This window comes from Oncorhynchus gorbuscha, linkage group LG18 (genome assembly GCF_021184085.1).
Source record: "Oncorhynchus gorbuscha isolate QuinsamMale2020 ecotype Even-year linkage group LG18, OgorEven_v1.0, whole genome shotgun sequence".
In the NCBI taxonomy this organism is placed as follows: Eukaryota; Metazoa; Chordata; class Actinopteri; order Salmoniformes; family Salmonidae; genus Oncorhynchus; species Oncorhynchus gorbuscha.
Genome location: NC_060190.1, coordinates 55,032,017 through 55,057,750, shown reverse-complemented (window position 1 = coordinate 55,057,750; position 25,734 = coordinate 55,032,017). Strand labels below are relative to the sequence as shown.

The 25,734-nt window shown below is 42.2% G+C and overlaps 2 protein-coding genes across 6 annotated transcripts in view; one reads left to right on the top strand and one right to left on the bottom strand.

The window, feature by feature from the left end:
* Nucleotides 1–18,182, bottom strand: part of LOC124002461 (calcium/calmodulin-dependent protein kinase type 1-like) — a 59,210-nt gene extending 41,028 nt beyond the window's left edge. The window contains exons 1-3 of one of the 2 annotated variants that reach the window (XM_046309871.1): nucleotides 18,041–18,136; nucleotides 16,048–16,060; nucleotides 12,502–12,615 (exon numbers count right to left, since the gene is read on the bottom strand). In XM_046309871.1, coding sequence (XP_046165827.1) covers nucleotides 12,502–12,615; nucleotides 16,048–16,058 — 125 coding nt within the window. In that variant the 5' untranslated portion in view covers nucleotides 16,059–16,060; nucleotides 18,041–18,136. Of the gene's footprint in view, nucleotides 1–12,501; nucleotides 12,616–16,047; nucleotides 16,061–18,040 lie in introns of both variants that reach the window. The other variant, XM_046309872.1, reaches the window with a different exon arrangement.
* Nucleotides 9,924–25,733, top strand: LOC124002460 (serine/threonine-protein kinase Nek4-like). Of its 4 annotated transcripts, XM_046309870.1 has the most exons (17): nucleotides 9,924–10,017; nucleotides 18,097–18,243; nucleotides 20,227–20,493; nucleotides 20,658–20,855; nucleotides 20,991–21,098; nucleotides 21,184–21,338; nucleotides 21,473–21,611; nucleotides 21,778–22,437; nucleotides 22,550–22,597; nucleotides 22,724–22,861; nucleotides 22,958–23,125; nucleotides 23,320–23,386; nucleotides 23,788–23,906; nucleotides 24,002–24,093; nucleotides 24,226–24,434; nucleotides 24,823–24,953; nucleotides 25,035–25,733. In XM_046309870.1, the coding sequence occupies exons 3-17, from the start codon at nucleotides 20,380–20,382 to the stop codon at nucleotides 25,131–25,133; spliced, it is 2,445 nt and encodes an 814-aa protein (XP_046165826.1). In that variant the 5' UTR covers nucleotides 9,924–10,017; nucleotides 18,097–18,243; nucleotides 20,227–20,379; the 3' UTR covers nucleotides 25,134–25,733. The 4 variants fall into 4 exon arrangements, with proteins under 4 accessions (XP_046165826.1, XP_046165824.1, XP_046165825.1 ...); XM_046309868.1 differs by lacking the exon at nucleotides 18,097–18,243 and having other exon boundaries at nucleotides 9,929–10,017; XM_046309869.1 differs by lacking the exons at nucleotides 9,924–10,017; nucleotides 18,097–18,243 and adding an exon at nucleotides 19,563–19,886 and having other exon boundaries at nucleotides 24,005–24,093.
* Nucleotide 25,734: the final 1 nt, after the last annotated feature.

Below are 25,734 nucleotides of genomic sequence, written 5' to 3'. Positions count from 1 at the left end.
TCTTCCCTGTGGCATAAACTGTCTGTCCCCCCCCAACTGCAAAGCAAGCTGGTGGACTTTTTCTGTCCGGGCCATCATTAGTTGAGGGCTGCAGTGTTGTACATGACCGTCCACTAAGGAGGACAGGGCCTGGTGGAACTGGAGAGCAGGATGGCTGCTTTCTGACTAAAGGCGGTGCAGAGACTGCTGTACCATACTGATGTTGGCTGGAGGGAACCAGCATGCGCGTTGCTGAGGAGAGCTGGCGGATTAGGGTTGGACCGGCAGCTGTTCCTCATGAAGCTGGAGAGGCTGAGTACAGCAGGTCTCTCAGATTTTTACTCTGCAGTGCTGAGTGCCTGGCAGCTGCTAAGGCCCACACGAGAAGGGGATGTGGCGCCTGGGCTGTGGGAGGAGCCGATCTTCAACAACCCAGCCATCCCTTTGTGATCGGGTTCAGTCGGCCACCCTGCAGAGGCAACTGATGGCGGCGGGTTTACAAAGGCTGGGTGACCTGAGACTGCTGGGAGTGAAGGGGTGGAAAACTCTGAAAGTCTTGGCACAACTAACAGGATTAACGTCTGTTAGGCTGCTGGAGAGATTCCTGGAGGAGGTCCAGGAGGCACTGTCTGAGCCAGTAAGGGGCGTGTTTGAGCGGCCAAAGGGGGAGGGGCCACCAATGTTTCCGCCACTACAGGTGACGGCAGAGACTGGAGACTGGCAAGGGGTCTGGAGGACTTGATAGATTTTAACACTCCGAGCCTGGGGGAGTTTGAAGGGGTAGGAGGTAAAGCCCTCTACAAACTCTGCGTTAAGGTTAGGAACATTAGGAGCCTAACAGGAGTGAAGGCACATCAGTGGCCGGAAGTATGTCGGTTTTAGATGGAGGGGGCTCTACAAACCCCCAATACCAAAGAGGTCAGGGGACCTCCAGTGGAGGGTTCTTCATGGAGCCCTGGCCACTAACAGCTGGTTGGCACGGGTTGAACCCGGAATCGGACAGGGGTGTCCTTTCTGTGTAATGAAAGAAACTGTGATTCATGTGTTTTCTGTGTGCACCGGGTTAATGTCATTACTGTCTCTGTTGGAATGTCTGTGTGAGAGGTTGGGAGTGGTTTTCACTGTTGGGATGTTTATAATGGGATACAGGTATTCGAAGGAGAAGGCCAAATGTGTTTTGTTGAATTTTCTGTTTGCTCAGGCGAAGTTCGCTATTTGGCTAACAAGGAGGAACAGGGTCAAAGTTGGGGGGATAACAGACCCTTTACTAATTGTTTAATGGGATGGTCTCTGCGCTCCTTAGTGTTGAGTTTGAGTACTATAGAATGATAATAAATGTGGAGATGTTTCAGGAGATATGGTGTGTTGGGGTGGGGGGCTGTCTGTATAGCTGGGGAAGATGTTTTGGATATACGGTTGTAGAAGTAGGTATTGTTTTGGGTATTGTGATGTTGGTGTGTATCATGTGGTGGCAGAATGGAAAGGTGAGTATGGTACATGAATGCAGTACAGGATATATTTTGGTGTTTTATTTTTAAGTGTGTGTGTGGGGGGGTTTAATTAATCTGAAATGAGAAGGTTTCAGTAAAGAAAGACAAAAAGTCAAAGTCTCTCTCTCAGTGGACATAATTATTATAGTAAATCTAATCCTATAGTAAATCCAATGGATTTGAAAATATTTTCCGCTGGAAAACAGAAGATGAAGCATTAAGAACAATGTAGGACATCTCAGAAAGACAGGAGGAGGAGCGGAGCCCAGAGTTTCCCTATTTCAAAGAGGTGGTTGATCCATCATTCTGAGGTCTGCGACCTCTGAAGCGGCCTGCTTGTCCAGTGGGACAACTGCCCTGTGTCCAAGAGAACAGGCAGATCACTGGCCCTGACTAGGGAATGAAAAATAGCTATGGACTTAATTCCACTACAACCAAATACTGCAACAAAACAATAAACACATGTTATTGATGTAATATGCAGCCAATATTATGAAGGTATTGAGGAAACAATGTCCCCATGTCTGTCCGTGTCCATAACAGGCACAATATGCTGAGCTGGTGTTCTCAGGCTTTTCAGGCATTTCTCAGAGCCTACAGGCTTTTCTCAGAGCCTTACTCTCTCTCTCACACACACACACAGACAAAGACAACACAGACACACAGAAACAATCCCAGAAATAGCAGCCAGTGAGAGACAGAGCACACTGGGCCACCATTAAATGTCAACACTGGGGAACGTTGATCCATTAGCCCTATTGATTTTAGATTATTCCAGTGCTTTCCCCATCTCCCCCTCTCCTCTCCTCTTTCCCCTCCTCATCCCACACCCCCTTTCCCTGCTTTGCAAGGCATTCTGGGATTGCACATAATAACTGTATTGAAGGGCTGTAAAGTATTTTCCTCCAGAGGGATGTGCTTACTGCCGAGGCCCGGACTGTCCTTGCAATGTATTACTAGGCCATTGAGAAGTCAAAATAGCACTGGCAAAGGCGATTGTACATTATGAACAGTTTGTTGAGAAACCCCAGTCTACCCAAAGGTCACTGAGAGTGTTGGAACACACCCAGGACTGCCCTGTTCCCTGGACACAGCTATGGACTTTTAAAAGAGAACCACTACTACACAGTACAATCTAAGCAAGGAGAGTGATGCTGGTTAGGAAGTGCAATGTAGTCAGTGGGCCCAGTGTGAGCAATAGACTGATAAATAGTAAAACAATAACAACAATGAAAGATACACAGCTATTAAAATATCAACACATGCCAAAATCATAATCAACCAAGACATTCTGCCAACAAATTCAAATGGCGATTAACTAATCAAATTTGCTCAAGGCGTAGTCAAGTATTCCTCTTTGGAAAATTGCCAGTGGGCTCTAAACATTCACATTTATTTTGTGTGTGCACGTGTATGTATGTGTGTTAGTGTGCTTCTATTTCCATTGAACCCTTGCCTATCATACTTGTCTATTTCACCCTACATACAGTCTGTCTGTCAGCTATGGAAATGATCAATATGTGTTTTAATGTTTCACTGCCCCCATCAGCCTGCACAGTGGAGCTCCCATTTCAGCTTCACAACACACTCCAGGGCCCAGTGGCATAGAAACACCAGTGTGAAAACTGCTACTGATTATTAGGCACTTGGGGAGAAGAGAGTCAAAATGGAGCTGGATTTCAAATAGGATAGTTAAGAGGCAGCTAGGGATATGAGCTAAAATAAAGCTGTGTTTGGGGAAGGTGAAAGAGAGATAAAAGCTGAGGACATAGATGGAAGGACAGATAAAGAAACAACAGCAAAGAGAACAATTAAGATAAGGAGCAGAAAGGAAAAGAGAGAGATGAACATAGTGAGGGGGAGAGGATTTGAGTTGATTACAGTGGCAGTGATGTTGATTGTGTGTGCATCATTAATCCAGATCTGTTTTAATTACAGACACACATGCAGAAGCAGCACACACACACACACACACACACACACACACACACACACACACACACACACACACACACACACACACACACACACACACACACACACACACACACACACACACACACACACACACACACACACACACACACACACACACACAATGATAGCAACCGTCTGGGATGTTTATCATAGGGCTCATAGCCCAAAAAAAGGTATTCTTCAATGTGTCTCTGAAAAAGTCCCCTTCAAAAAGTCACTACATGAAGTCTCACATTCATTAACCATTCTGTAGTCTGTCCAAAAATATTTACTTATAGAGACTCATAACATCCTTAACAAATAGAGGCACATCAGCCCTGTGTCAGTACAGGACAAGGTACTGAGTAGAAAAAAGGTTCTCCCCAAGATGCCTCAGCCTCTCTCTCTGTGTGACAGAATACACCATAGGGTAGACGAGGGCCTAAATTCGAATTTCAATGAATTAAAATGGTTTGTCGTTAGAGTGCTTCATTACTATGAATGAGAAAATAGTGGATACATAAATTCATTGTACTTGTTAGAGGCAGATTGATCCGTCAGCTATTGTGCTGTGGGGTAGAGCTGAATAAGATGAAAACACAGGCGAGGACACAAGCTTAGGCCGTGATCAGAGAACGTCTGCTACGAAGAGATGGCATGAGGGGGTGGAGGGTGAGATGGGAGTCGTGTGGACAGGGGACTACATGGTGAACTCCACACATGAACAGACACACACACACACAGATTCTTCCCTCATAAGGCCTATTCGTGACAGAATGTCAGAGGGAGGCTCCAGGAATTTAGCTCTGCTCCCACATTCAACAGTGTATACAATGAGGGGACTTAATCGCCCCTCACAATGCTCACACATTCACAGGCCAGGATTATTAATAGCAGATAAAGACGTTGTTTCCATAGTGACTGTTAGAGTCCATATGGAAAGTGTCTCCTCCAGTTGCCAAGACAACCAGCCAACGGTGAACTTGCAGCTGAGCGATCTGGTGAGCCGGTGATCTTTCTATAAACAGGTGTGGACAACAACTGGCAGACCATGGGACATGGGGGAAAGAAAACATATCGAACACATTCTTAACAAAGGGATCCGAGAGAAAAGGTGGTTTACTATGTAAATGGTGTTTACCCAAAATGTTTGACAAACATCACGATGATAGGAATGAGACAAGCACTGTGGTAGGTTTATCCCAATCAAATACAGACTGGCTTATACATACACCAACACAGGAGCCTGGTAAGGTATCATTGGGCTACATTATGTAAAGCGTGTTATGGATGATGTTTAAATCCTCACTAAGAATAATCCATGTGTGTACTGAATAGGCACTTCATATAATGTATGTGTGTCTAATGTAAGTGTACCTTAGATAAACATCCTGTATCATTTAAAGAGTTTATTGTTAAGTGTTACTGTAAATACGATTTTGTTCTTAACTGACTTGGCTAGTTAAATAAAGGTGACATTAAAAATAAAATACAATGTTTTACTCTTTGCACAAAATTGAGTAGGCTCAAGCCAGAACTGACAGAAGCTATGAATGTAAAGTAATAACAAAAAATGTCAAGAGACAAGCAGCATAGAGACAACATAATCCCAGGTAAATTCACTTCAAATGCACGCAAAGACAGGCGTTAGTTTGAGAGCCTCTCTAAGGGTTTGGGGAATAGTTGGTAAGAGAATAGCACTGTTTGGTACACAAAAGCCTTTTAAACACCTCCACTGAACAATTAGGATTAGCCTGATTCCATTATCCAGGCACCAGGAAGAGATCAGAACAGAGTAGTCAGCAGTCTGAAGACAGGCTGGGCCAGAGACAAATACCTGAGCACCAAAAAGAATCACAATAAAGTTCCTTACAACGCCTACTACTGGGGAATTGAGCGTGAAATCCTCTGGCCTAAATGTTAAAGAAATAACCAGCGCACTCTGACCATTAGGGTGTGTATCTGTTAACCACTCATTTATGTCAATAAAAAAAAATAATAATAATCCTTACATCAGACACACACACACACAGGGAACAATATTCTCATCATTGGTATTGAGAGGGGGAACAGAGCCACCTATCTATCCACCACTCAGGGCTAAATGAAGAGAGTAGACCCTGTCGAAAGGCCCTGTCGACTGGATTAGTCAACGCTTTGGTGTAGAAGGCAGACCCCCTCGAACCTAAACACAAAGTGGTTGAAAGGAATGGCTTCATGAAGCTACAACTGGCACTGACACAGGCACTACTCTGATGGAGCTACAGCTGGCCTCCTGCATGTATCTCATGCAAACTCCTGGCTCTTCTCTCTGTTTGCTTCTTGTACATGCTAGACATTTAGTCTCTTTCAACCTTTCATTCCTCTTTACCAATGACCTGACCTAAGCGAAGATATGGATATAATATTTATAATTTTATCTCACTTGACACTGTACTGCAAGGCCTTCTTAATATAAAGTTCCTCACTAGAACTGGCTCCTGCATGAATATAGTTTGTCTCTCCTGTAACTTCTGGTTCCTGCCGGTCTCTCTCTTCCATGCTGTCAGGGAAAGGGCACCATGGCCCCTCCTCTATTAACTACTTCCTGGGTCAGGGGTCAGTGGACACGTCGACACACTGAGCAGGCAAACAACATCACGGAAGAATAAAAAATAAATACAAATAAATTAAATTATTATTATTATTATTATTACAATTACTAGGATAAATGTTATCCTCCACCAGAGACTACAGCGCCTTCAGAAAGTATTCATACCCCTTGACTTTATTCCCCATTTTGTTATGTTACAGCCTGAATTTAAAAAAATTCTACACACATGGTGAAATCCCTGAGCGGTTTCAAATCAAATTTTATTTGTCACATGCGCCAATTACAACAGGTGTAGGTACCGTGAAATGTTTACTTACAAGCCCTTAACCAACAATGCAGTTCAAGAGTTAAGAAAATGTTTACTAAATAAAATAAAATAAAAAATAAATAAAAATCTAAATGTAACACAAGAAAATGTCACAACAATAAGGAGGCTATATACAGGGGGGTACCAGTACCGAGTCAATGTACAGGGGTACAGGTTAGTCGAGGTAATTTGTAAAGTGACAATGCACAGAAAATAAACAGCAAGTAGCAGCAGTGTAAAAACAAGGGGGGCCAATGTAAATATTCCGGGTGGGCATTTGATTAATTGTTCAGCAGTGTTATGGCTTAAGGATCGGAGCTGTTAAGGAGCCTGTTGGTTCTGGAATTGGCGCTCTGGTACTGCTTGCCGTGCAGAAGCAGAGAGAGAAGTCTATGACTTGGGTGACTGCAGTCTTTGACCATTTTTTGGGCCTTCCTCTGACACCGCCTAGTATATAGGTCCTGGATGTCAGGAAGCTTGGCCGCAGTGATGTACCGGGCCGTACGCACTACCCTCTGTAGCGCCTTACGGTCAGATGCCAAGCAGTTGCCATAGCAGGAGGAGGTGCAACCGGTCAGGATGTTCTCGATTGTGCAGCTATAGAACTTTTTGAGGATCTGGGGACCCATGACAAACCTTTTCAGTCTCCTGAGGAGGAACAGGTTTTGTCGTGCCCTCTTCACGACTGTCTTGGTGTGTTTGGACCATGATAGTTTTTTGGTGATTTGGACACCAAGGAACATGAAACTCTCAACCCACTCCACTTCAGCCCTGTTGATGTTAATGGGGGCTTGTTCGGCCTTCCTTTTCGTATAGTTCACGATCAGCTCCTTTGTCTTGCTCACATTGAGGGAGAGTTTGTTGTCCTGGCACCACACTGCCAGGTCTCTAACCTCCTACCTATAGGCTGTCTCATCGTTGTCGTTGATCAGGCCTACCACTGTTGTGTCGTCAGCAAACTTAATGATAGTGTTGGAGTCGTGCCTGGCCACTCAGTCGTGGGTGAACAGGGAGTACAGGAGGAGACTAAGCACGCACCCCTGAGAGACCCCAGTGTTGAGGATCAGCGTGGCAGATGTGTTGTTGCCTACCCTTACCACCTGGAGGCGGCCCATCAGGGAGTCCAGGATCCAGTTGCAGAGGGAGGTGTTTTGTCCAAGGGTCCATAGCTTAGTTATGAGATTTGCTGAGCTGTAGTCAAAGAACAGCATTCCTACATAGGTGTTCATTTTATCCAGGAGGGTAAGGGCAGTGTGGAGTGCGATTGAGATCATCTGTGGATCTGTTGGGGCGGAATGCAAATTGGAGTGGGTTTAGGGTTTCCTTCATGATGGTGTTGATGTGAGCCATTACCAGCCGTTCAAAGCACTTCATGGCTACTGACGTGAGTGCTACAGGGCGGTAATCATTTAGGCAGGTTACCTTCACTTTCTTTGGCACAGGGACTATGGTGGTCTATTTGAAACATGTAGGTATTACAGACTAGGTCCGGGAGAGCTTGAACATGTCAGTGAAGACTCTTGCCAGTTGGTCCACGCATGCTTTGAGTACACGTCCTGGTAATCCATTTGGCCCTGCAGCTTTGAGAATGTTGACCTGTTTAAAGGCCTTGCTCACATTGGCTATGGACAGCGTGATCACACAGTTGTCTGCAACAGCTGGTGCTCTCATGCATGCTTCAGTGTTGCTTGCCTCGAAGCAAGCATAAAAGGCATTTAGCTCGTCTGGTAGTGTCGCGTCACTGGCCAGCTTGCGGCTGGGTTTTCCTTTGTAGTCCTTAATATGTTCAAGCCCTGCCACACCCGACAAGCGTCAGAGCCGGTGTAGTAGGATTCAATCTTAGTCCTGTATTGATGCTTTGCCTGTTTGATGGTTAGTCTGAGGGCATAGTGGGATTTCTTATAAGCGTCCGGATTAGTGTCCCGCTCTTTAAAAGCAGCAGCTCTAGCCTTTAGCTCGGTGCAGATGTTGCCTGTAATCCATGGCTTCTGGTTGGGATATGTAAGTACGGTCACTGTGGGGACCTTCCTCTCCGGCAACTGAGTTAGGAGGGAGGCCTGTATCTTTGTAGTGACCCACCATCCAAAGTGTAATTAACCTCTCTAGGATATGTGTGACCTTAGCGTCCCATCTGGCCAACATCCAGTGAGGTTGCAGAGCGCCAAATTCAATTACAGAAATGCTCAGAAATAGAGATCAAATTAATCTCTTACCTTACCTCTTACGAGTCCACTCGTTCAGACTGTTCTTACTCCGTCATTTATAAGAATACAAGCCTGAAACGATTTCTAAAGACTGTTGACATCTAGTGGAAGGCATAGGAACTTCAAATTGAGTCCTAAGTCAATGGACACTGTAATGGTATTGAATAGAAAACCACAAAACCAAAAAAAAAAAACTTTCTGGATGGATTTTTCTCAGGTTTTCGCATGCTAAATCAGTTCCGTTATACTCACAGGCACTACTTTAACAGTTTTGGAAATTTTAGAGTGTTTTCTATCCAAATCTACCAGTTATATGCATATCATATCGTCTGGGCCCGAGTAGCAGGCCGTTTAATTTGGGCATGCTTTTCATTTAAAAATTCTGAATGCTGCCCCCTACACGAGAGTTTAACAACTTCACCATGCTCAAAGGTTCATTCAATGTCTCCATTTTTTGTACCCATCTACCAATGGGTGCCCTTCATTGTGAGGCATTGGAAAACCTCCCTGGTCTTTGTGGTTGAATTTGCGGTTGAAATTCATTGCTTGACTGAGGCACCTTACAGGTAATTGTATGTGTGGGGTACAGACATAAGGTAGCCATTCAAAAATCATGTTAACCTGTTTGGGATAGGGGGCAGCATTTTCATGTTCGGATGAAAAGCATGCCCAGAGTAAACTGCCTGCTACTCAGGCCCAGAAGCTAATATATGCATATCATTAGTACATCTGGATATAACACACTCCAAAGTTTCTAAAACTGTTTGAATGATGTCTGTGAGTATAACATAACTCATATGGCAGGCTAAAACCTGAGAAATATCCAACCAGGAAGTGGGAAATCTGTGGTGTGTAGTTTTTCAACTCATTGCCTTTCTAATACAGTATAAATGGGGTCATATTGCACTTCCTAAGGCTTCCACTAGATGTCAACAGTCTTTAGAACCCTGTTTCAGGCTTCTACTGTGAAGGGGGAGAGAATAAGGGCTGTTTCAACCAGGTGTCTGGCAGAAGGCCATGAGCTGGTCACGCACGTGGCCGTGAGAGCGACCTGCATTCCATTGCATTTCTAAAGACAAAGGAATTGTCCAGTTGAAACATTATTGAAGATTTATGATAAAAACATCCTAAAGATTGATTCTATACATCATTTGACATGTTTCTACAAACTGTAATTGTTACGGATACAGGTATCCTGTGTCTGTGTGTATGTGTATCCTGTGTTCTTTTCTCTCCTTCTCCCCTCACAGGTGAAAATCATCACTCCCCAATCAGTCACCAATCCAATCATCAATCAGAAGACACACCTCCTCCTGTTTCCTACCCAATCACAGTTCCTTTCCCTTGGTTTAAAAACCCCATCAGTTGTTTGCTCTAGAGCTCAATCGCTCTGTAAATGCCATGTCTGTAGGAATCTGTGTTTCACGCTCTCTTTGTGTATTAACCTCTCTTTTGTTTGAGCACCTCCATAGTGCTTTGTCCTCACCTGTGAGTATTGTTTTTGGTTATGGTGTTTGCTTGTGGGAAAAGGGGAAACCAAGACAAGTCGCCCATGGGCATACACTACCCGTAGGTAGACTTTGTTAAATACACTAGTTAGAATAGGACGGACCACCCACTATTTTTGGTTAGTTAGTTAGCTGTTGTTAAAGTAGGCTAGTCTAGCTTAAGGGTGTTTTTGAAAACGTATTGTTTCTTTCCTTGGGTCCAGCTCAGCCCCTTTTCCGGCTCCCCCCCCCATAAACCCTGAGTTTGTCGGTAGATTTCAGTTCGTTCACACTTTTACTTTGTCACTATTAGAATTTGCATGAGTTATGTTATGGGTCTCATTACCATCCCCCCCTAGACTGTCGGGCCAAAAGGGATTCATAACAGTAATATAACTTTTAGGACTTTTCATCTGAACTTTTGCCTGGACTTGCCCGCGCCTCGTGAGTTTGGATTTGTGAACACGCTAACAAAAAGGAGGTATTTGGACATAAATTATGCACTTTATCGAACAAAACAAACATTTATTGTGGAACTGGGATTCCTGGGAGTGCATTCTGATGAAGATCATCAAAGGTAAGTGAATATTTATAACGCTATTTCTGACTTTTACTGACTCCACATTATTTGTATGGCTTGTTTTTGTGTCTGAGCGCTGTACTCAGCTTTTTTGAAATCCAACACAGAAGTTGCATTAAGGAGAAGTGTATTTAATTATGTGCATAACACTTGTATCTTTTATTAAAGTTTATTATGAGTATTTCTGTCAATTGATGTGGCTCTGAAAATTCGCCGGATGTTTTCGAGGCACAACATTACTGAACAACGCGCCAATGTAAACTTAGATTTTTGGATATAAATATTAACTTTATCGAAAAAAAACATACATGTATTGTGTAACATGATGTCCTATGAGTGCCATCTGATGAATATCATCAAAGGTTAGTGATTCATTTTATCTCGATTTCTGCTTTTTGTGACTCCTCTCTTTGGCTGGAAAATCGCTGTGTTTTTTTGTGACTAGGCTCTGACCTAACATAATTATATGGTGTGCTTTCGCTGTAAAGCCTTTTTGAAATCAGACACGATTTATAGATTAACAAGAAGTTAAGCTTTAATTTGGTGTATTGCACTTGTGAATGTATGAAAGTTAATAACTAAATATTTATGTTATAGTTATTATGTAACTTGTTAAGCATATTTTCACTCCTGAACTTATTTAGGCTTGCCTTAACGGGGTTGAATATTCATTGATTCAACACATCTCAACTTTTTATTTTGTATTCATTTCTAAAAACATAATTCCACTTTTACATTATGGGGTATTATGTTTAGGCCAGTGACACAATCTCAGTTTAATCTATTTTAAATTCAGGATGCAACATAACTAAATGTGGAAAAAAGTCAAGGGGTGTGAATACTTTCTGAAGGCACTGTATGTCAAAATAGAAGAGCTGATGTCAGCTCTGTAAAAAATAAAAATAATCTATTTTAGCTTGCACTTTCATACACATTCATTTCATATAGCACACCATTGCTGTAATTTCCACTATAATCACATAAAGACATGAAACACAACACACTCTGGAAACTGCATAAAAAGCTAAATATTAAAAGCAAAAGTGTAAAATCCCCTGGGCCGTTTATAATTCAGTGAAAATACGTGACGCGCCAAAGCTCTGCTCGGAGCAGGGCAAGTTATATCATACAGTGTGTGTATGTGTGTATATATATATAAATATATATAAATATACAACATTTTCCAAAAAGTAGTAGCATTAGTCACGTAAACACAGAAATAAACAAATGGCACATTGGATTCCTAATTTCTGTCTGGTCCAGTTGATAATGTATTCTAACAGCAGCTCTGGGATAGATAGATATCTATCTATCCCAGAGCTGCTGTTAGACTACATTATCAACTGGACCAGACAGACATGTACAAAAGAGACATGAGAGCCTAGACAGACACAAATACACACACGTTCACACACACGTTCACACGCATGTGCACGCAAGCATGTACCCACGCACGAACAGAGGAACGCACGAACAGAGGAACGCACGAACGCACTTGAACACGCAACTAAACAATGTGATCTAAAACCATGGCCAATTTTCCCAATAGGCTAGTAGACCTCGGCATTAATAATGACCACCAATGGGCATATCACCAAGCTAGATTCCTGATCTAAGGGCTTTATGCGAAGACTATATCCCCCATCACTTTCTACCCACACTGTCCACTGTGGCCTGCATTAAACAAGACCGTTATACCTAAAGAGGTAGTCAAGTCAGTCCATGTCAAACATACAAATTCAATAAGTACAGGTACAGAAAACACTTACAAATGTAGTTATAGTTCTGTAGCCTGCATCTGAATAACACTGGTGAACTCTTCAGGGTGTTCTCATCATGAGTAGAGGGATGGTAAAAAGGAACCATATTGTCAACAACAAAATTAGATATGATTTCAGCACTTACGTCCCCAGGATCTCCTTGAAGTCGTAGTTTTCTTTCACATCTGATGTTTTCTTCTTCCAGGAATGTCCATCGTCACCCAAAGGCATCTTTCTTTTCTGTCGGTCGGCTACAATACTGGAGAAGGGGAGAGAAACTGATTTTTTAAAACAACGAGAAAAAACTGTTAAGACAAGACACACTCTTTCTGGATAGTTGCATACCTAAATATTTGTCTAGGTATGAGTTGAAATTTAAACGATAAGAGTTCTTTGTGTTTGAGGATAAGATAGAAAATAAAATGTAAAATATATGCTTTATTGCCACATACACCGGATAGGTGCAGGGAAATGCGTTGTTTTACAGGGTCACACTGAAAAGGATTTAAAGACAAAGTGATAAGGGATGACTGAAAAAGTCACTGGACTGGACATCTTTTGGACATTTTTTGTTTGACACACAATTGTGTTAGACTTACCTGGAAACTAAGTTTCATAAGGTGAGTCAGGCACATACAACCATAAATATTTCACACAGAACGGACAAACTTTTACAAACTGCTTCAGGTGACAAGGGTTGTCAGTCCTATTCTTCCTTAACCTCATAGCATCCTGAGTCAATGAAACTTAAGCTTCCCTTCAACATCTCGCTTTGCTATTCTTACCAGTCCGAACACCAACGAAAAGTATCAGAGACTAGACTTTTAAACCAAACCACTGTGGATAGTAGATGCAGTTATGATTCAACCAATAAAACAACCACAACTAGGTCAAACATTATACAATTTCTGTGTTACTACAATTAGTCCTCGCAGACACAATCTTTCTGCATTGTAAAAAAAAAAGATGAGTCAACTTTAAAAAGTTTGTTTCCCTGCTGCTTTAAAATTCAATCGAACTCTAATGTTAAGTTAATTTAAAGTTACTTCAACTTAAGTGAAACTGACAGATTTGGATTTAACGACTTGTTCAGTGAACTTGATACTTTTAGTCAAAGTATTTTTTGTTGTTAAATTCTTCACTTTGAGCACACTTGGGACTCTGGGATTTGAGCTCACCACCTCTTGGTTGGCAGTGACTTGAATGTCCTGCTATGCCACCAGGTCTGTGCAACTGGAAGAGATTTACTGCCAAGAGTGCATTAAGCACTCAAAATTAAAAGTTCAATGTTTTTCCATCACATTTTTAACTCTACCGATAGTTTTGTCACAAACTGTTGCATTAAATATTAAACATTGTCTACTCTGGTCTTGGCACATGAGCTCTAGCCAACAGCTCGCAGATACAGTACAGGTAGGCTGTGCGGTTAGGCTAGCCTATGTGATGAGATTATTATGGATAGTATTTGTCAACCAGCAGTTAAGCATCAATCGTCATGTCACCAGAATAAGACCCTGAATATTTATTGGAAAGGAGCATCAAGATAACCTTGCACTTTCACCACCCTGGTAAATTCATCATAAATTATTTCATCTATAGCCTAATAAATTGCATGGTTTCCCGAGTCGTCGTGGGAGGACCACACACCATATCATCGTGTGACTGAAAGTTTGCTTCGATAGGATGGTTTTTATATCAATATTTCATGCATAATTAATTTGCGACACAAAAAGATCTCACCATGTCAAATGTACAAATGATCATATAGAAAATTGTACCGAAACAACCTGTTTCTATCACAGCTGTTGTGATTTTGATATGGTGTTACTATACTCGCAGAAAAGTTGTTGATGGAAAACTTAGATACTGAAAGCTATACAAATAAAAGGAACTGAAATTAGAAGTAGACATCATAGACCAGTATGGAAAGCAATCTGCTTGGGGAAGCAGTAAGAGGAAGTCTAGTCAAATGTGTGACAGAGAGCCCTGTCAGTTACTCTAATTAGTAAAACAAGTCTTCTGGGCATTTCTGGTCTGGTAGCATGTGCAGCATCTCAATAGTCTAGTGGCTTCCTCTGCTCTCCTCTTCCTGGTCTGCACTGAGCTGAGAAGAGGGGATAGCTGAGAGTAACATGGTGGAAATGTACAAGGGTATTTTCACTTAAAACCTGTCCATTTATTATAGATCAGAGCAGTTGAAGGAAAGTAAGCAGAGAAGAAAGTATTGACGCAGCCCTAGCCTCTATATGCTCTCTGAGTGTCTGTGTTATGTGCCCTTGGTTGACACAGGTGCACTGCAAAGAGATACTGGCCAAGAGCAATGTTGTTCAGAAAGATCAAAGCTGCTAAAGTTGCCAATGGCATGGATTAGAATTTCTCTATTAAAGGGTGTCTTCTTATACTGTACCTCTACCTTAACCACTGTTAAAGTCTAAGTGTCACAATTTCTAATGAAGGTAGTTCCTCTCCCTGTTCAGGCGGCGCTTAGCGGTCGGCGTTGCTGGCCTACTAACCATCACCGATCCTTTTTACCTTTTCTGTTTGTTTTGTATTTGGTTCTTCCACACCTGGTTTAATTTGCCTTTCATTTCTGTGTGTATATATATATTCACCATGTTGCCTGCCTAGGTTTGTGCTGGATTGTTTTATTTTGTGATGTTGCTCAGTGAGGTTGGGCCCGATTTTTTTATTTTTTTTATTTATTTTTTTTTCCACACATTTAATAAGAGTGTTATTTAGGAGCTTGTTTGTTCCTCTTTGCGTGAGTAACGGGTGTCTCTGTTGTCGAGGGCGTTTGAAATTCCCACAGAAGAACATTGATTCCTAACGTTATCTGAACAGTTTGAGAACATTACTTTAAATAAAGCCATGAGGAAACCTGTAGAAAACGTTATGGGAAGGATGTATGCAAAATAATCAAAGGACAATCACGCTCTCACCCAGTTCTAATAATTATATGGCTCTCAGAACATTATGTGCTAGCTAGGGTCTATGGTAGCAAGTTGTTCGTTATTTGGAGCATGTGCTGCCCAAATTCAGTCAGGAGTAATTATATAACTTAGAAAACATTATTTCATTTTATCAGGGGTTCTACAGCACCCCTACTTCCCTCAGCTATGGTATAGATTATCAGCGTATGCATATAAGCATATGCTCCAAAATGCTTGAGACACTTCTGCAACTCAGTTGAACAGGACAGAGGACAGGCCAATGAACACAGACAATTGTAGATTTAGCCAAGACCCACAATACAATGTACATATTAACCTATTCAGGCTTATAGAGCTGAAGTTGAGCTCTCAAAAGGAACAAAAACAATAGAAAGAGTTCCAAAAGCGCAAGGGATAAGTGTCTTAAAACAAACAAGGATTATTTTATAAAAAAACAGTAGGGCTTGAGACTTGCATAACAGCGGACAGGAGCAGATAGGAGAAGTTAATAAGGGAAGTTGAAGAGGACCACATGCAGGTAGAGCTCCCAACAATGTTCTGAGAGAAACAAGCTTTTCTGTTTGATTAGATCGTTTGCATTCATCAGGAAACGTCAAGACGCCCAGCGACATATCCGGGAGGCAACAGGATTGTGCAGGCTTTTTTGGATAAAAAGATATAACCATAACCACATTCCTAAGAGCTATTTGACATGCAGCATTCGCCCTTGTTAAGCTTATTGAGAGAAGCACTGTACTCACTGGTTTCCCATTGCTGCGCAGTGGACAGAAGAAACACACATACAGAAAAGTGCTGGCATATATGAGAAGGCAGTTTGACAAACTGGGAGTTTCTGAAACCTGTGACCTCACAGGCTTGCAGCAAAAGAGATAAGGAGTCCCTTTTTAGATGTGCTCCAACCACACATACATACACACAGAGTCACACGTACACCCACAGACACAAACATAGTGACAGCCACACGCACGCACATCCACACACAGTCACACACAGACACAAAGGAAGTGGGGAGACCCATTGGCAAGCCCTCTTGCTTCATAAGGCCTCAGTAACATGCAATGGAAAATTAAAAACATCCTGGCCATTTCTCTGAAACTCATATTGTGTACAATCTGTCTATAAAGATCCTCCAGCTTATCTATCTTATCTATCTTTATTGTATAATGTCATCATTCACTTAGTGATAGAGATCATTTAGCAGCATAGCTGTCATATGAGCATGGCAGAGAATGCCAAAGGGCAGCAGGGATGTGTGTGTATGTGTATGTTTATGTGTGTAAGTTTGTGCATGATATTGGCCCCCAGCAGAGAACAGGGACAGAGGTGTGCATAGGAACAATGAAACTAAGTATGATATAACAAAAAGAAAACAAATCAGGTTAAAAACATGGTCAATTACAAAAGTCAATCATTATATTTTTTATTTAACTAGGCAAGTCAGTTAAGAACAAATTCTTATTTTCAATGACATCCTAGGAACAGTGGGTTAACTGCCTATTCAGGGGCAGAATGACAGATGTGTACCTTGTCAGCTTGCAGGTTTGAACTTGCAACCTTCCGGTTACTAGTCCAACGCTCTAACCACTAGGCTACCCTGCCGCCCCGCTCATTATGCTATAAGTTTTCAAAATTGCTCTAGCCTAACAGTCATTCCAGACAAGCCTTGAGCAAATACATGCTGTGTCCCCAGTCGCTTTTATCCACTGTAGATAACACACCTTTATATGTTTGGCCTATTGACATAACTTTACCCCCTATGACAAGAAGTCAAGAACACGTTGGCTATCCTTACTGATAAATCCACATTGAGAGCTGCCACATGAGTGTCTCTGTGTTACAGTAACATCTCACTGTCCATACACAGATATCACATTCTCCTTGTCATGATAACATCCTGATCTGAACCACAAGCTCATCTGGGGCACCGGTGTCCAGGACACTAAGCAAATCCCTTTCAAAATGAGCTTATTAATTGATAAGCCGCCTTCTCCTTTGAGCTGGCATGTGGAAAGAAAGTGATGGTGTATGTGTGCGTGTTGTGTATGTGTGCGTGTGTGTGTGCATGTATGTGTGTGAATATCATTGACCATTGACTCTAAAAAAATTATGAACACAAATTTGAGAGGGGAGGGGGGGGGGGAGAGAGAGAGAGGGGGAGAGGGAGAGAGCGAGAGAGAGGAAAATGCAAAATACCTCAAGCATTCCAGTTCAGTAAGACACTAAACACGTATGTACAAAAAGTACAATAAGTATAACACACTCTCAGATGTGAATAATAACTTTGATGGGAAATTAAACACTGCTTTCAGTTTATCTTTGTTCTATTGGTTTGCACACACTCCACCAGTCCCTCTGATATCCACTGAGAAATACAGTGCCATAAACATATTAATATTAATGTAATACATTAGCATGCATATTATGAATGAACATTCCATATGACGGGGCACTGTCCGTCTCTCCGGCAGAGTCATAACCTGGTTTCATTCTGTGATGTCAACCAGCTCCGTTAAACTATTACTTTCCATACCTTATTAATTTCAACTATTAAGAAACTATATTTATAAACTTAATAAACTATTTAGGCTAACGTTTAACAATTCAAACAGACCAGAAATGTCAACTATTCTCGCGTTTAGGGCATGTTTCCATATAGCGAATACATCTCGATTATGTCAATAATTTTCCTTTTGTCCAGACAATGTTTACAATCAACATGACAGAGACTCATACCTGTAAATTGCACGATCTCAAAGGTCGATTCTTTCTTCACTGCTTCTCCAAATTAGACTCACGGCGTTCGCCGAAAAACTGGATTAGACACCCCCCATCAGCACTCTCCTGACGTCAGGCAAAGAGCGGAGGGAGTGGCCAACAAACAAGGGGCCGAACATTCTTGTTAATCAACCAATCAATAACCTGTTTGTGGCACACAGGTAAGCAAGCTGCTTCATAATTGGTGTATTTTATTTGCTTGGCATCCGTCATGAACGGTCCAAGGACACATCTTTACTTTCACCATTCAATTTTTTGTTATTATGTTAATTTAAATAGAATGGTGAACGTAGCAATCAAAAAGGCTATCTGGACTTGTAAATTGTCCCAGATGATTAGATAAATCGTTAGGCTATAGATAGACAGGCTATATAAAGCCTACTAAAGACATCCAACAAATTAATATTTCATTAGATGGGACATGTGTTACAATGATGGGATGTCGTAGAAGTAGGCTACATCAATTCCCACTGGAATTGTATTCAATATGCCTATCTGTATTGTCGCCATAGGCTATACACAATGTCAGGGTGAGAAGAATAGACAACATAAGTTATCAATGACTAAAGCAAGATGAAAATCAAACAAACTGCACCACCAACTTTGTTAGAATCAACTGCCCTCTAGTGGATGATATGATAGTGGCGTTACCTCATAGATGACTCATTATTTTCCATCCATCTCAAATAGAAATCCCCATTCATTCACGAGACTTTATGCATGACATTATAGGGACTCAATATAGGCTATTGAATACACGTTGGGGGCAGGACTATAAACAATACTATTTGTAATTAAGCATTTTCTGAATATCGATGCAATTGCAATAGAAATCAGTGATGTGTGAAAGGCAGACAGCATTGAACAATAAAATAATGTGTGAAAGGTAGATGCACACAAAAAAACGTTGTGCAACATTCGGGGAACCCTTCCATACAACAACTGCCACCACATTTTCGACCCTAGTCGTATATGGGATTTTAACTCAACTATAACTAAACCAACTAAACCAAGATAGACCGCAGCCTGTCATTTCCAATGGGAACAGAAAAGTCATAGTGGGCAGAACAAGCAAGGTGGGAAGCCAAGCACGAGCTAGCGAGATCCCATTGGCCCGTTCTAGCATACATCTGCATATTTCCGTTAGGGAACGCCTACTCTGTGATATGCGCATGTGCAAAACCTTATTTCGACTTTGCACTCCTTCTAAACAACACTATTTGTAAAAACGTTGGTAAAGGCAAAAGTATACAAAACGTATTCCACTCAGTTCATAACATAGTGTAGTTTTGGGAGTAGAAAAGTGTATTGAGTTCAAATGTTTCATCGATGAGAAAATTTGCAGAATGTAGGCCAAAATCCATCTCGTCCCATCTTCTCCCACTACCCGCAAGTGGGCTTCCTCTCAGTACCATATTTGGTAGTGAATGGAAACGCCAAACGGATGCTTCATATTTATACATCCAGTGAAATATCTGTATCATTGTTCTATCTGTCGACGTTGATGTACCAGTTGCCTAGTGACGAAAAAGCTATTGATAATTTCCTGTTTTGAAAATCGTCCTGTTGGTACATTAGCCTTCGCTAAGTAAGTTAGATATCTGGATTTATTATGTCCAGAAAATGGGAGATATTCGCAGGTTTTCTTCAATTAAGTAGTTAGATTATACCATTTGAATTCGGGGTAATATTTACGAAGATTGGACGATTTGAAGTCATGAATAATTACATGTTTATCAGAGTTGTTGGAAAGGGGAGTTATGGAGAGGTGAATCTGGTGAAACACAAAACAGACCGTAAACAGGTAATACAACAATCCACTTCAAAACAAGGTTTCAATAATGTTATAATAGCTTTGTTTGGTCGACTCTGATACATTTCTTCCCTTTCGTGAATCAAGTTAGCAAGTAGCTAGCTAAGCTAACCAACCAACTTGGATAGTGCCAATACCAAGGGATCTACAAATAATGTTTACCATTTCGAAATAAATAACTGCGGCATTTGTGGTGAACATTCTGTCTAGACGCATTTGTGACAACTGTCTAGACAGAATGTTCGCCACTAATGCATCTATCCAGAATGTTCGCAGAGTGCAGCACGTGTCGAACCCGTTTATTCTATTTTTATTATTCTATTTTTTTTAGTATGTCATAAAGAAGTTGAACTTGACCACGTCCTCGAAACGTGAGCGGCGAGCCGCGGAACAGGAGGCTCAGCTTCTCTCGCGACTACGACACCCAAACATCGTGACTTACAGGGAGTCGTGGGAAGGAGAAGACTGCCAACTCTACATCGCCATGGGCTTCTGCGAGGGAGGTGACCTCTACCATAGACTCAAGCAACAGAAGGGGGAACTCCTACCTGAAAGGCAGGTGGTGGAGTGGTTCGTCCAGATAGCTATGGCCCTCCAGGTACATTAAAGTGCATTTAATCAAATCATAGCTGAGATATTATATACAGATTGATTGATATGCTGCAACATCTGCTCTGCCCCCAGCCATTACCCTTGGCGTAGGCCGAGGCTTACTTACAGGAGAGTTACAGTGACAACACCATGTTCTCTGTTGAATTGTAGTATCTACATGAGGACCATATCTTGCACCGGGACCTAAAGACCCAGAATATCTTCCTCACCAAGACTAACATCATTAAAGTAGGAGACCTTGGCATCGCCCGGGTTCTGGAGAATCAGAACGACATGGCCAGCACTCTAATAGGAACACCGTACTACATGAGCCCGGAGCTGTTTTCCAACAAACCCTACAACCACAAGGTACTGTGTGTATACAGTAGATCCATGCTTGAGATCATCACTGTTGAAGCCCCAGTTATGTTGAGCCAGAAGGAATCTGAAGAGGTAGATGCTGTTGTGTGCACTAGGCTAACTCAACCCTACTTTTATTCCCAGTCTGACGTGTGGGCGCTGGGCTGCTGTGTGTACGAGATGTCCACCCTGAAACATGCCTTCAATGCCAAGGACATGAACTCACTCGTTTACCGCATTGTAGAGGGAAAGGTCAGTCCCTTACATCTTGCCCAAATTATTAGTCATGATGACAGATTATTTGTCTGCTACTAGATTAATTGATCTGTCTTTCCAGCTGCCTCAGATGCCGAGTAAGTATGACCCTCAGCTGGGCGCTCTGATAAAGAGCATGCTGTGTAAGAGACCAGAGGACAGACCTGATGTCAAACTCATCCTACGTCAGCCCTACATCAAACGACAAATCGCCATGTTTTTAGAGGCCACCAAAGAGTAGGTGGCATCATCTGTTGTAATACCTGGCTATTACTCTCTCTCTCATCTATGTATGTTGAACCAAGAGTTAGTAAATTAAGTGTGTTGGATTGATCTCATCTTGGATGCCTTGTTTGTGTGATTCACTCCAGGAAAACTGCCAAGTCCAGAAAGAAAGCGGTTGGTGGCAGTCGCAGACCCAATAGTGCAGCATCTGTGGTTTTGTCTCAGCCAGGGCCTGAGCGCCCCCCTCAATGTCCCCAGCCAGACCCAAACACCAGAGGGAAAAGGGTGAGTTAACAGCTAACAGAACAGCACTAAAATACAGTGGATAACATCTATATATGTTTTTATAGAGAGCAGCCATGAAGTAAAAACAATGCTCATCAAGTCCCACGAGTGTCTTGATTTTTTTCATTGCGGTGTGTTTGTTCTGTTTTTTTGTTATAATTCATAGAAGGAAGAGATCAACACACAGGAGCACAAAGGACGCAATGGAATCACACAGGACACCCCACCCCAGACACATCTAACAACCAAATCCCCTACACAAGACATTCTCAACACCACTGGTGTGTCTTTGGCAACCATCAGTAAAATTGACATTGATCTCCAGACACAGGAAGAGACAAACACCCAGAGAGGGGATCCTCCCCAGACCGTGTCCAACGCCAGGGCAGATAATGACACTCTTTGTCAGAGCTCTGTGGAGGAGCAGATGGGAGGGAATCCGGATGCCCCCCCCTCCCTGCCTCATCCGCGCAGGCTGCTATCAAGTGTCAGTACCAGGGAAGAGGAGAGCAAGACCACCAATGGACCTGTAATGCAGGGTGCCTCAAAGACCAGAGACCGAGTCAGAACCTCTGTAGAGAGAACTGTGAACACGGACGATAAAGATGACACAATGGAGCTACTCAAGGATGTGGTCATTGAGAGCCCAGCTACTGGACATGGTATATGTCTGGGTGTTTATACCAGTTTTTCTGAGTTAAGGTCTGCAGGACAACTCAAAGTGGAATCCACTGGACAGACGTTTGAAGTAAATATAGAGAACAAGGATGACACCAGGAATCTTCTCAAGGAGGTTCCTGCACACAAACATACTGCCGTTGTCAAAGTAAGTGCCTGGCTTTGTGGATGGGGAATGATACTATCATGTGCTGCATGCAGTGCACATATGGCATAAATTTGGTGAATGAGAGTAAGCCTCTGTGTTATTCTCTTTAAAGGAGAGCTTGGTATCCACAGAAAAGCTCTTCGAGCCCCTTCCTCCTGTGGTAAGAACATGATTTTACCTGTGTTTGATCATGCATAGTCTACTCTACCAGACTCCAGACATTATTGAGATATCACAATATTTTAGAGGTCATTGACAATGGTTTATGTTTTATCGGTGTATGTAGGCACCCTGTCATTTGGAGCCCCTCCCCCCAGTCCCAGAGCAGGACACGCCCCCTCTTTGTACCCCCTCCTCTGAACCCTCTGTCTCCTGCCAACGTAGACAAAGGGACGGGGGGCGGATACAGAGTGATCAGGACAAGGTGAGGACAGTGTCAGGACATTTTTATCATGGCTTTGGGCTATCAAACTGTACTTTATAACAAAAGGCTCCACATCCCTTGCTTGTTCTTCTACAGTGGAATAAAGTAGCAGCTCCTAGACCTCTACCGCCTCCTCCTATTAATGCACTGGTAGTGGAGGTGAAGAAGAGAAGCAGGACAAACACAGATAAGAAGAGGGCCACCACAACGACTTTCGTCACAACCATTAGCTCCTCCAAGGACGGCAACACTCCACTGCCACAGGTGGGCGAAATCGATTTAACAATTAACAAGGTAGATTTGTGTTACTGCACAGAAAAAAAACTGTCTTGGGGTCTGGCATGTATATTGTAAAGAAGTGTGTTGTGTTGGTCCCACTCACAAGTGCCCCTAATACTATGTATTTACACAGTAGTTACATAGGCAGGTAACGTTAATAACATCTCTACTGCTAGCAGGAGCGTCCTCTGACTGCCAGGGAGAGGAGAAGACTGAGGCAGTCCCAGCAGAACCTCAGCCAACCAAGTAAATAATAATAATTAGGGGGCACTTATATAGTCCTGTTTCACTGTATGTACAAGTGTGAATTATTATTATTTATTTCTTTTGCACATCCTACTCCCCTGAGACACCCTCAGAGTGTGGTCACAGCCAGGGGATCAGCCATTATTGATATTGATCCTTGAGCAATTGGGGTTAATTGCCTTGCTCAAGGGCAGAACGACATATTTGTACCTTGTCGGCTCGGGGTTTGAATCCAGCAACCTTCCGTTTACTGGCCTAATGCTCCTAACCGCCAGGCTACTCCTCCAACCTCTGTTGTCAATATTTCAGGACCAGAAGGGATTAGCAAGGGACATTTTGTCTAGTATAGTCTGCCTATTTGAACAATAAATTGTTAACTGTAGTATTCTTCTTTCCCACAGTTGTCTATGCAGAAAGAAGGGCGTCTTATGACGTTGCCTCTTTACATAATAAACAGCCAGAGTCCCAGAACTCCACTGTCACTCGCTCTGTATCTGAAATGGGAAAGGAAACCAACCAGGTAAATATAGGTTCATCTCCATTGTCTTATTGTTTCAGTAAGCTACAAGTTCAAAATATGGCTTCAGTCTATAACAGTGGTGTGTGTTCCTGTAGCAGGACAGGTTTTTGGGGCGCCCATCAGACGAAGACGAATGCAGCTCCTCCACCAGCTCAACAGATCACTCCGAGGGGGACTGCAAAGAGGGGTAAAAGCAATTTGTGGCTCTTTGGGAGCAGTGCCACACCACACCCATAGAAGCACATTACCCCCTATGTGTTGCTGGTAATGTTCACATTTAAATCTGACACATTGTTATTTTCTTCTTTTTACATTGCAGAAAGAGTGAATCCAGTGATATGCAGGACCTGGTTCAGATGATGACCCAGACATTGCGAATGGATGGCAGAGATACTGTTAGTGAGCCGGATGGTGTTAGATCTACTCCACTAGCTGAGTTTAAGCTGAACGGGAAGTATAGGGACACCCTGATGCTGCATGGGAAAGCAAGAGAGGAGCAGAAGTTCCACTTCAGTGAATTATCCACCGGTAAGTCTCAGCCAAAACAGTCTGAGCTTCCCTAGCACAGGGTTGCCCAAACTCAGTCCTGCGGCCTCCTTGGATGCACATTTTGGTTTTTGCCCTAGCACTACACATCGAATTCAAATAGTCAAAGCTTGATGATGAGTTGGTTATTGAAATCAGCTGTGTAGTGCTTTTGGAGAAAAAAGTACACCCAAGGGGAGGCCCAGGACCGAGTTTGGGAAACTCTGCCCTAGTAGATTCTATCTGGTGTCTACATACTTGCATGTTTCAATGCAAAATTGCTCAGTCGACATGATCTGGCTTATCAGTGAGAAATCTATTTATTTCTTATGGAGGAATAAATGGTTTTTCTGTGAAACTTGTTTCTTGTATTCAACCCACCTCTTACAAGGCACATCTGGACCGGCAAAGATCCGCAGAGCAATTGAGCACCTGAAAACAGATGTGGTGAAGGGACTTGGCGTGAAGCTGTTGGACAGAGTCCTGGACATAATGGAGGACGATGATGAGGACAAACGAGAGGTTAGGATTGAAAATGGCATCCATGATACAGTCCTTTTTAGCCAGGCATGGTTGTAATTTGTTTTCTTTTTTCGCACACAGCTGTGTCTTCGGAAGCAGATGGGAGATGACAAGTACCAGTCATATGCTTTGATGGTGCGGCAGCTAAAATTCTTTGAAGACGTTTCTTTCAAGGGTTAGGATCAGCTAATGAAAAATGCATTTACACACAAGCAATGTAATACTTTTTGTATAGACAATCATATCTCCATTTCTATGTACATGTAGACTATTTTTATACCTCACTTTAAAAGCAAATCTAGAAAATACATGGCATCCATGGTAGTCCTTTTTAGCTGGACATGGTTGTAATGTTTTCTTTCTTCGCACACAGCTGTGTCTTCTAATTTTCCATACAGGTTACAATATGCAATGAATTTGGGTCTTCTGTTACTGTGTCCACCTGTCAGATAGGTAGATTGTAGCAAAATACTAATAAAATGAGTTAATATTTAGAATGCAAACTAGTGAAACGAGGTGTACCTATAAATACTACATAGGAAATCCTTAATCTGCTGATTGTATAATATAAGTTGCAGGATGTAGAAGTAGTGTAGATATTTCCAACCCCTCTGACTTTGAAAATTGTTTGTTTTGATTTATCCACATGATTAAACAGTTGGGACAACATCAACATGTGTGAAATTGACAAAGTAGCCACAGTAGCAGAAATGAGTTTGACATGAGACATTCCACCACTGATTGAACAGTCACTGTTAATAAAGTCTTCCTTTAAACTTCC

Coding starts and splice junctions, on each gene's coding strand:
- LOC124002460 (XM_046309868.1), top strand. CDS start 9,931: ATGTCTGTAGGAATCTGTGTTTCACGCTCTCTTTGTGTATTAACCTCT. Junction 21,339..21,472: donor TTTTTAGAGGCCACCAAAGA/GTAGGTGGCATC, acceptor GATTCACTCCAG/GAAAACTGCCAAGTCCAGAA. Junction 21,612..21,777: donor CAAACACCAGAGGGAAAAGG/GTGAGTTAACAG, acceptor TATAATTCATAG/AAGGAAGAGATCAACACACA.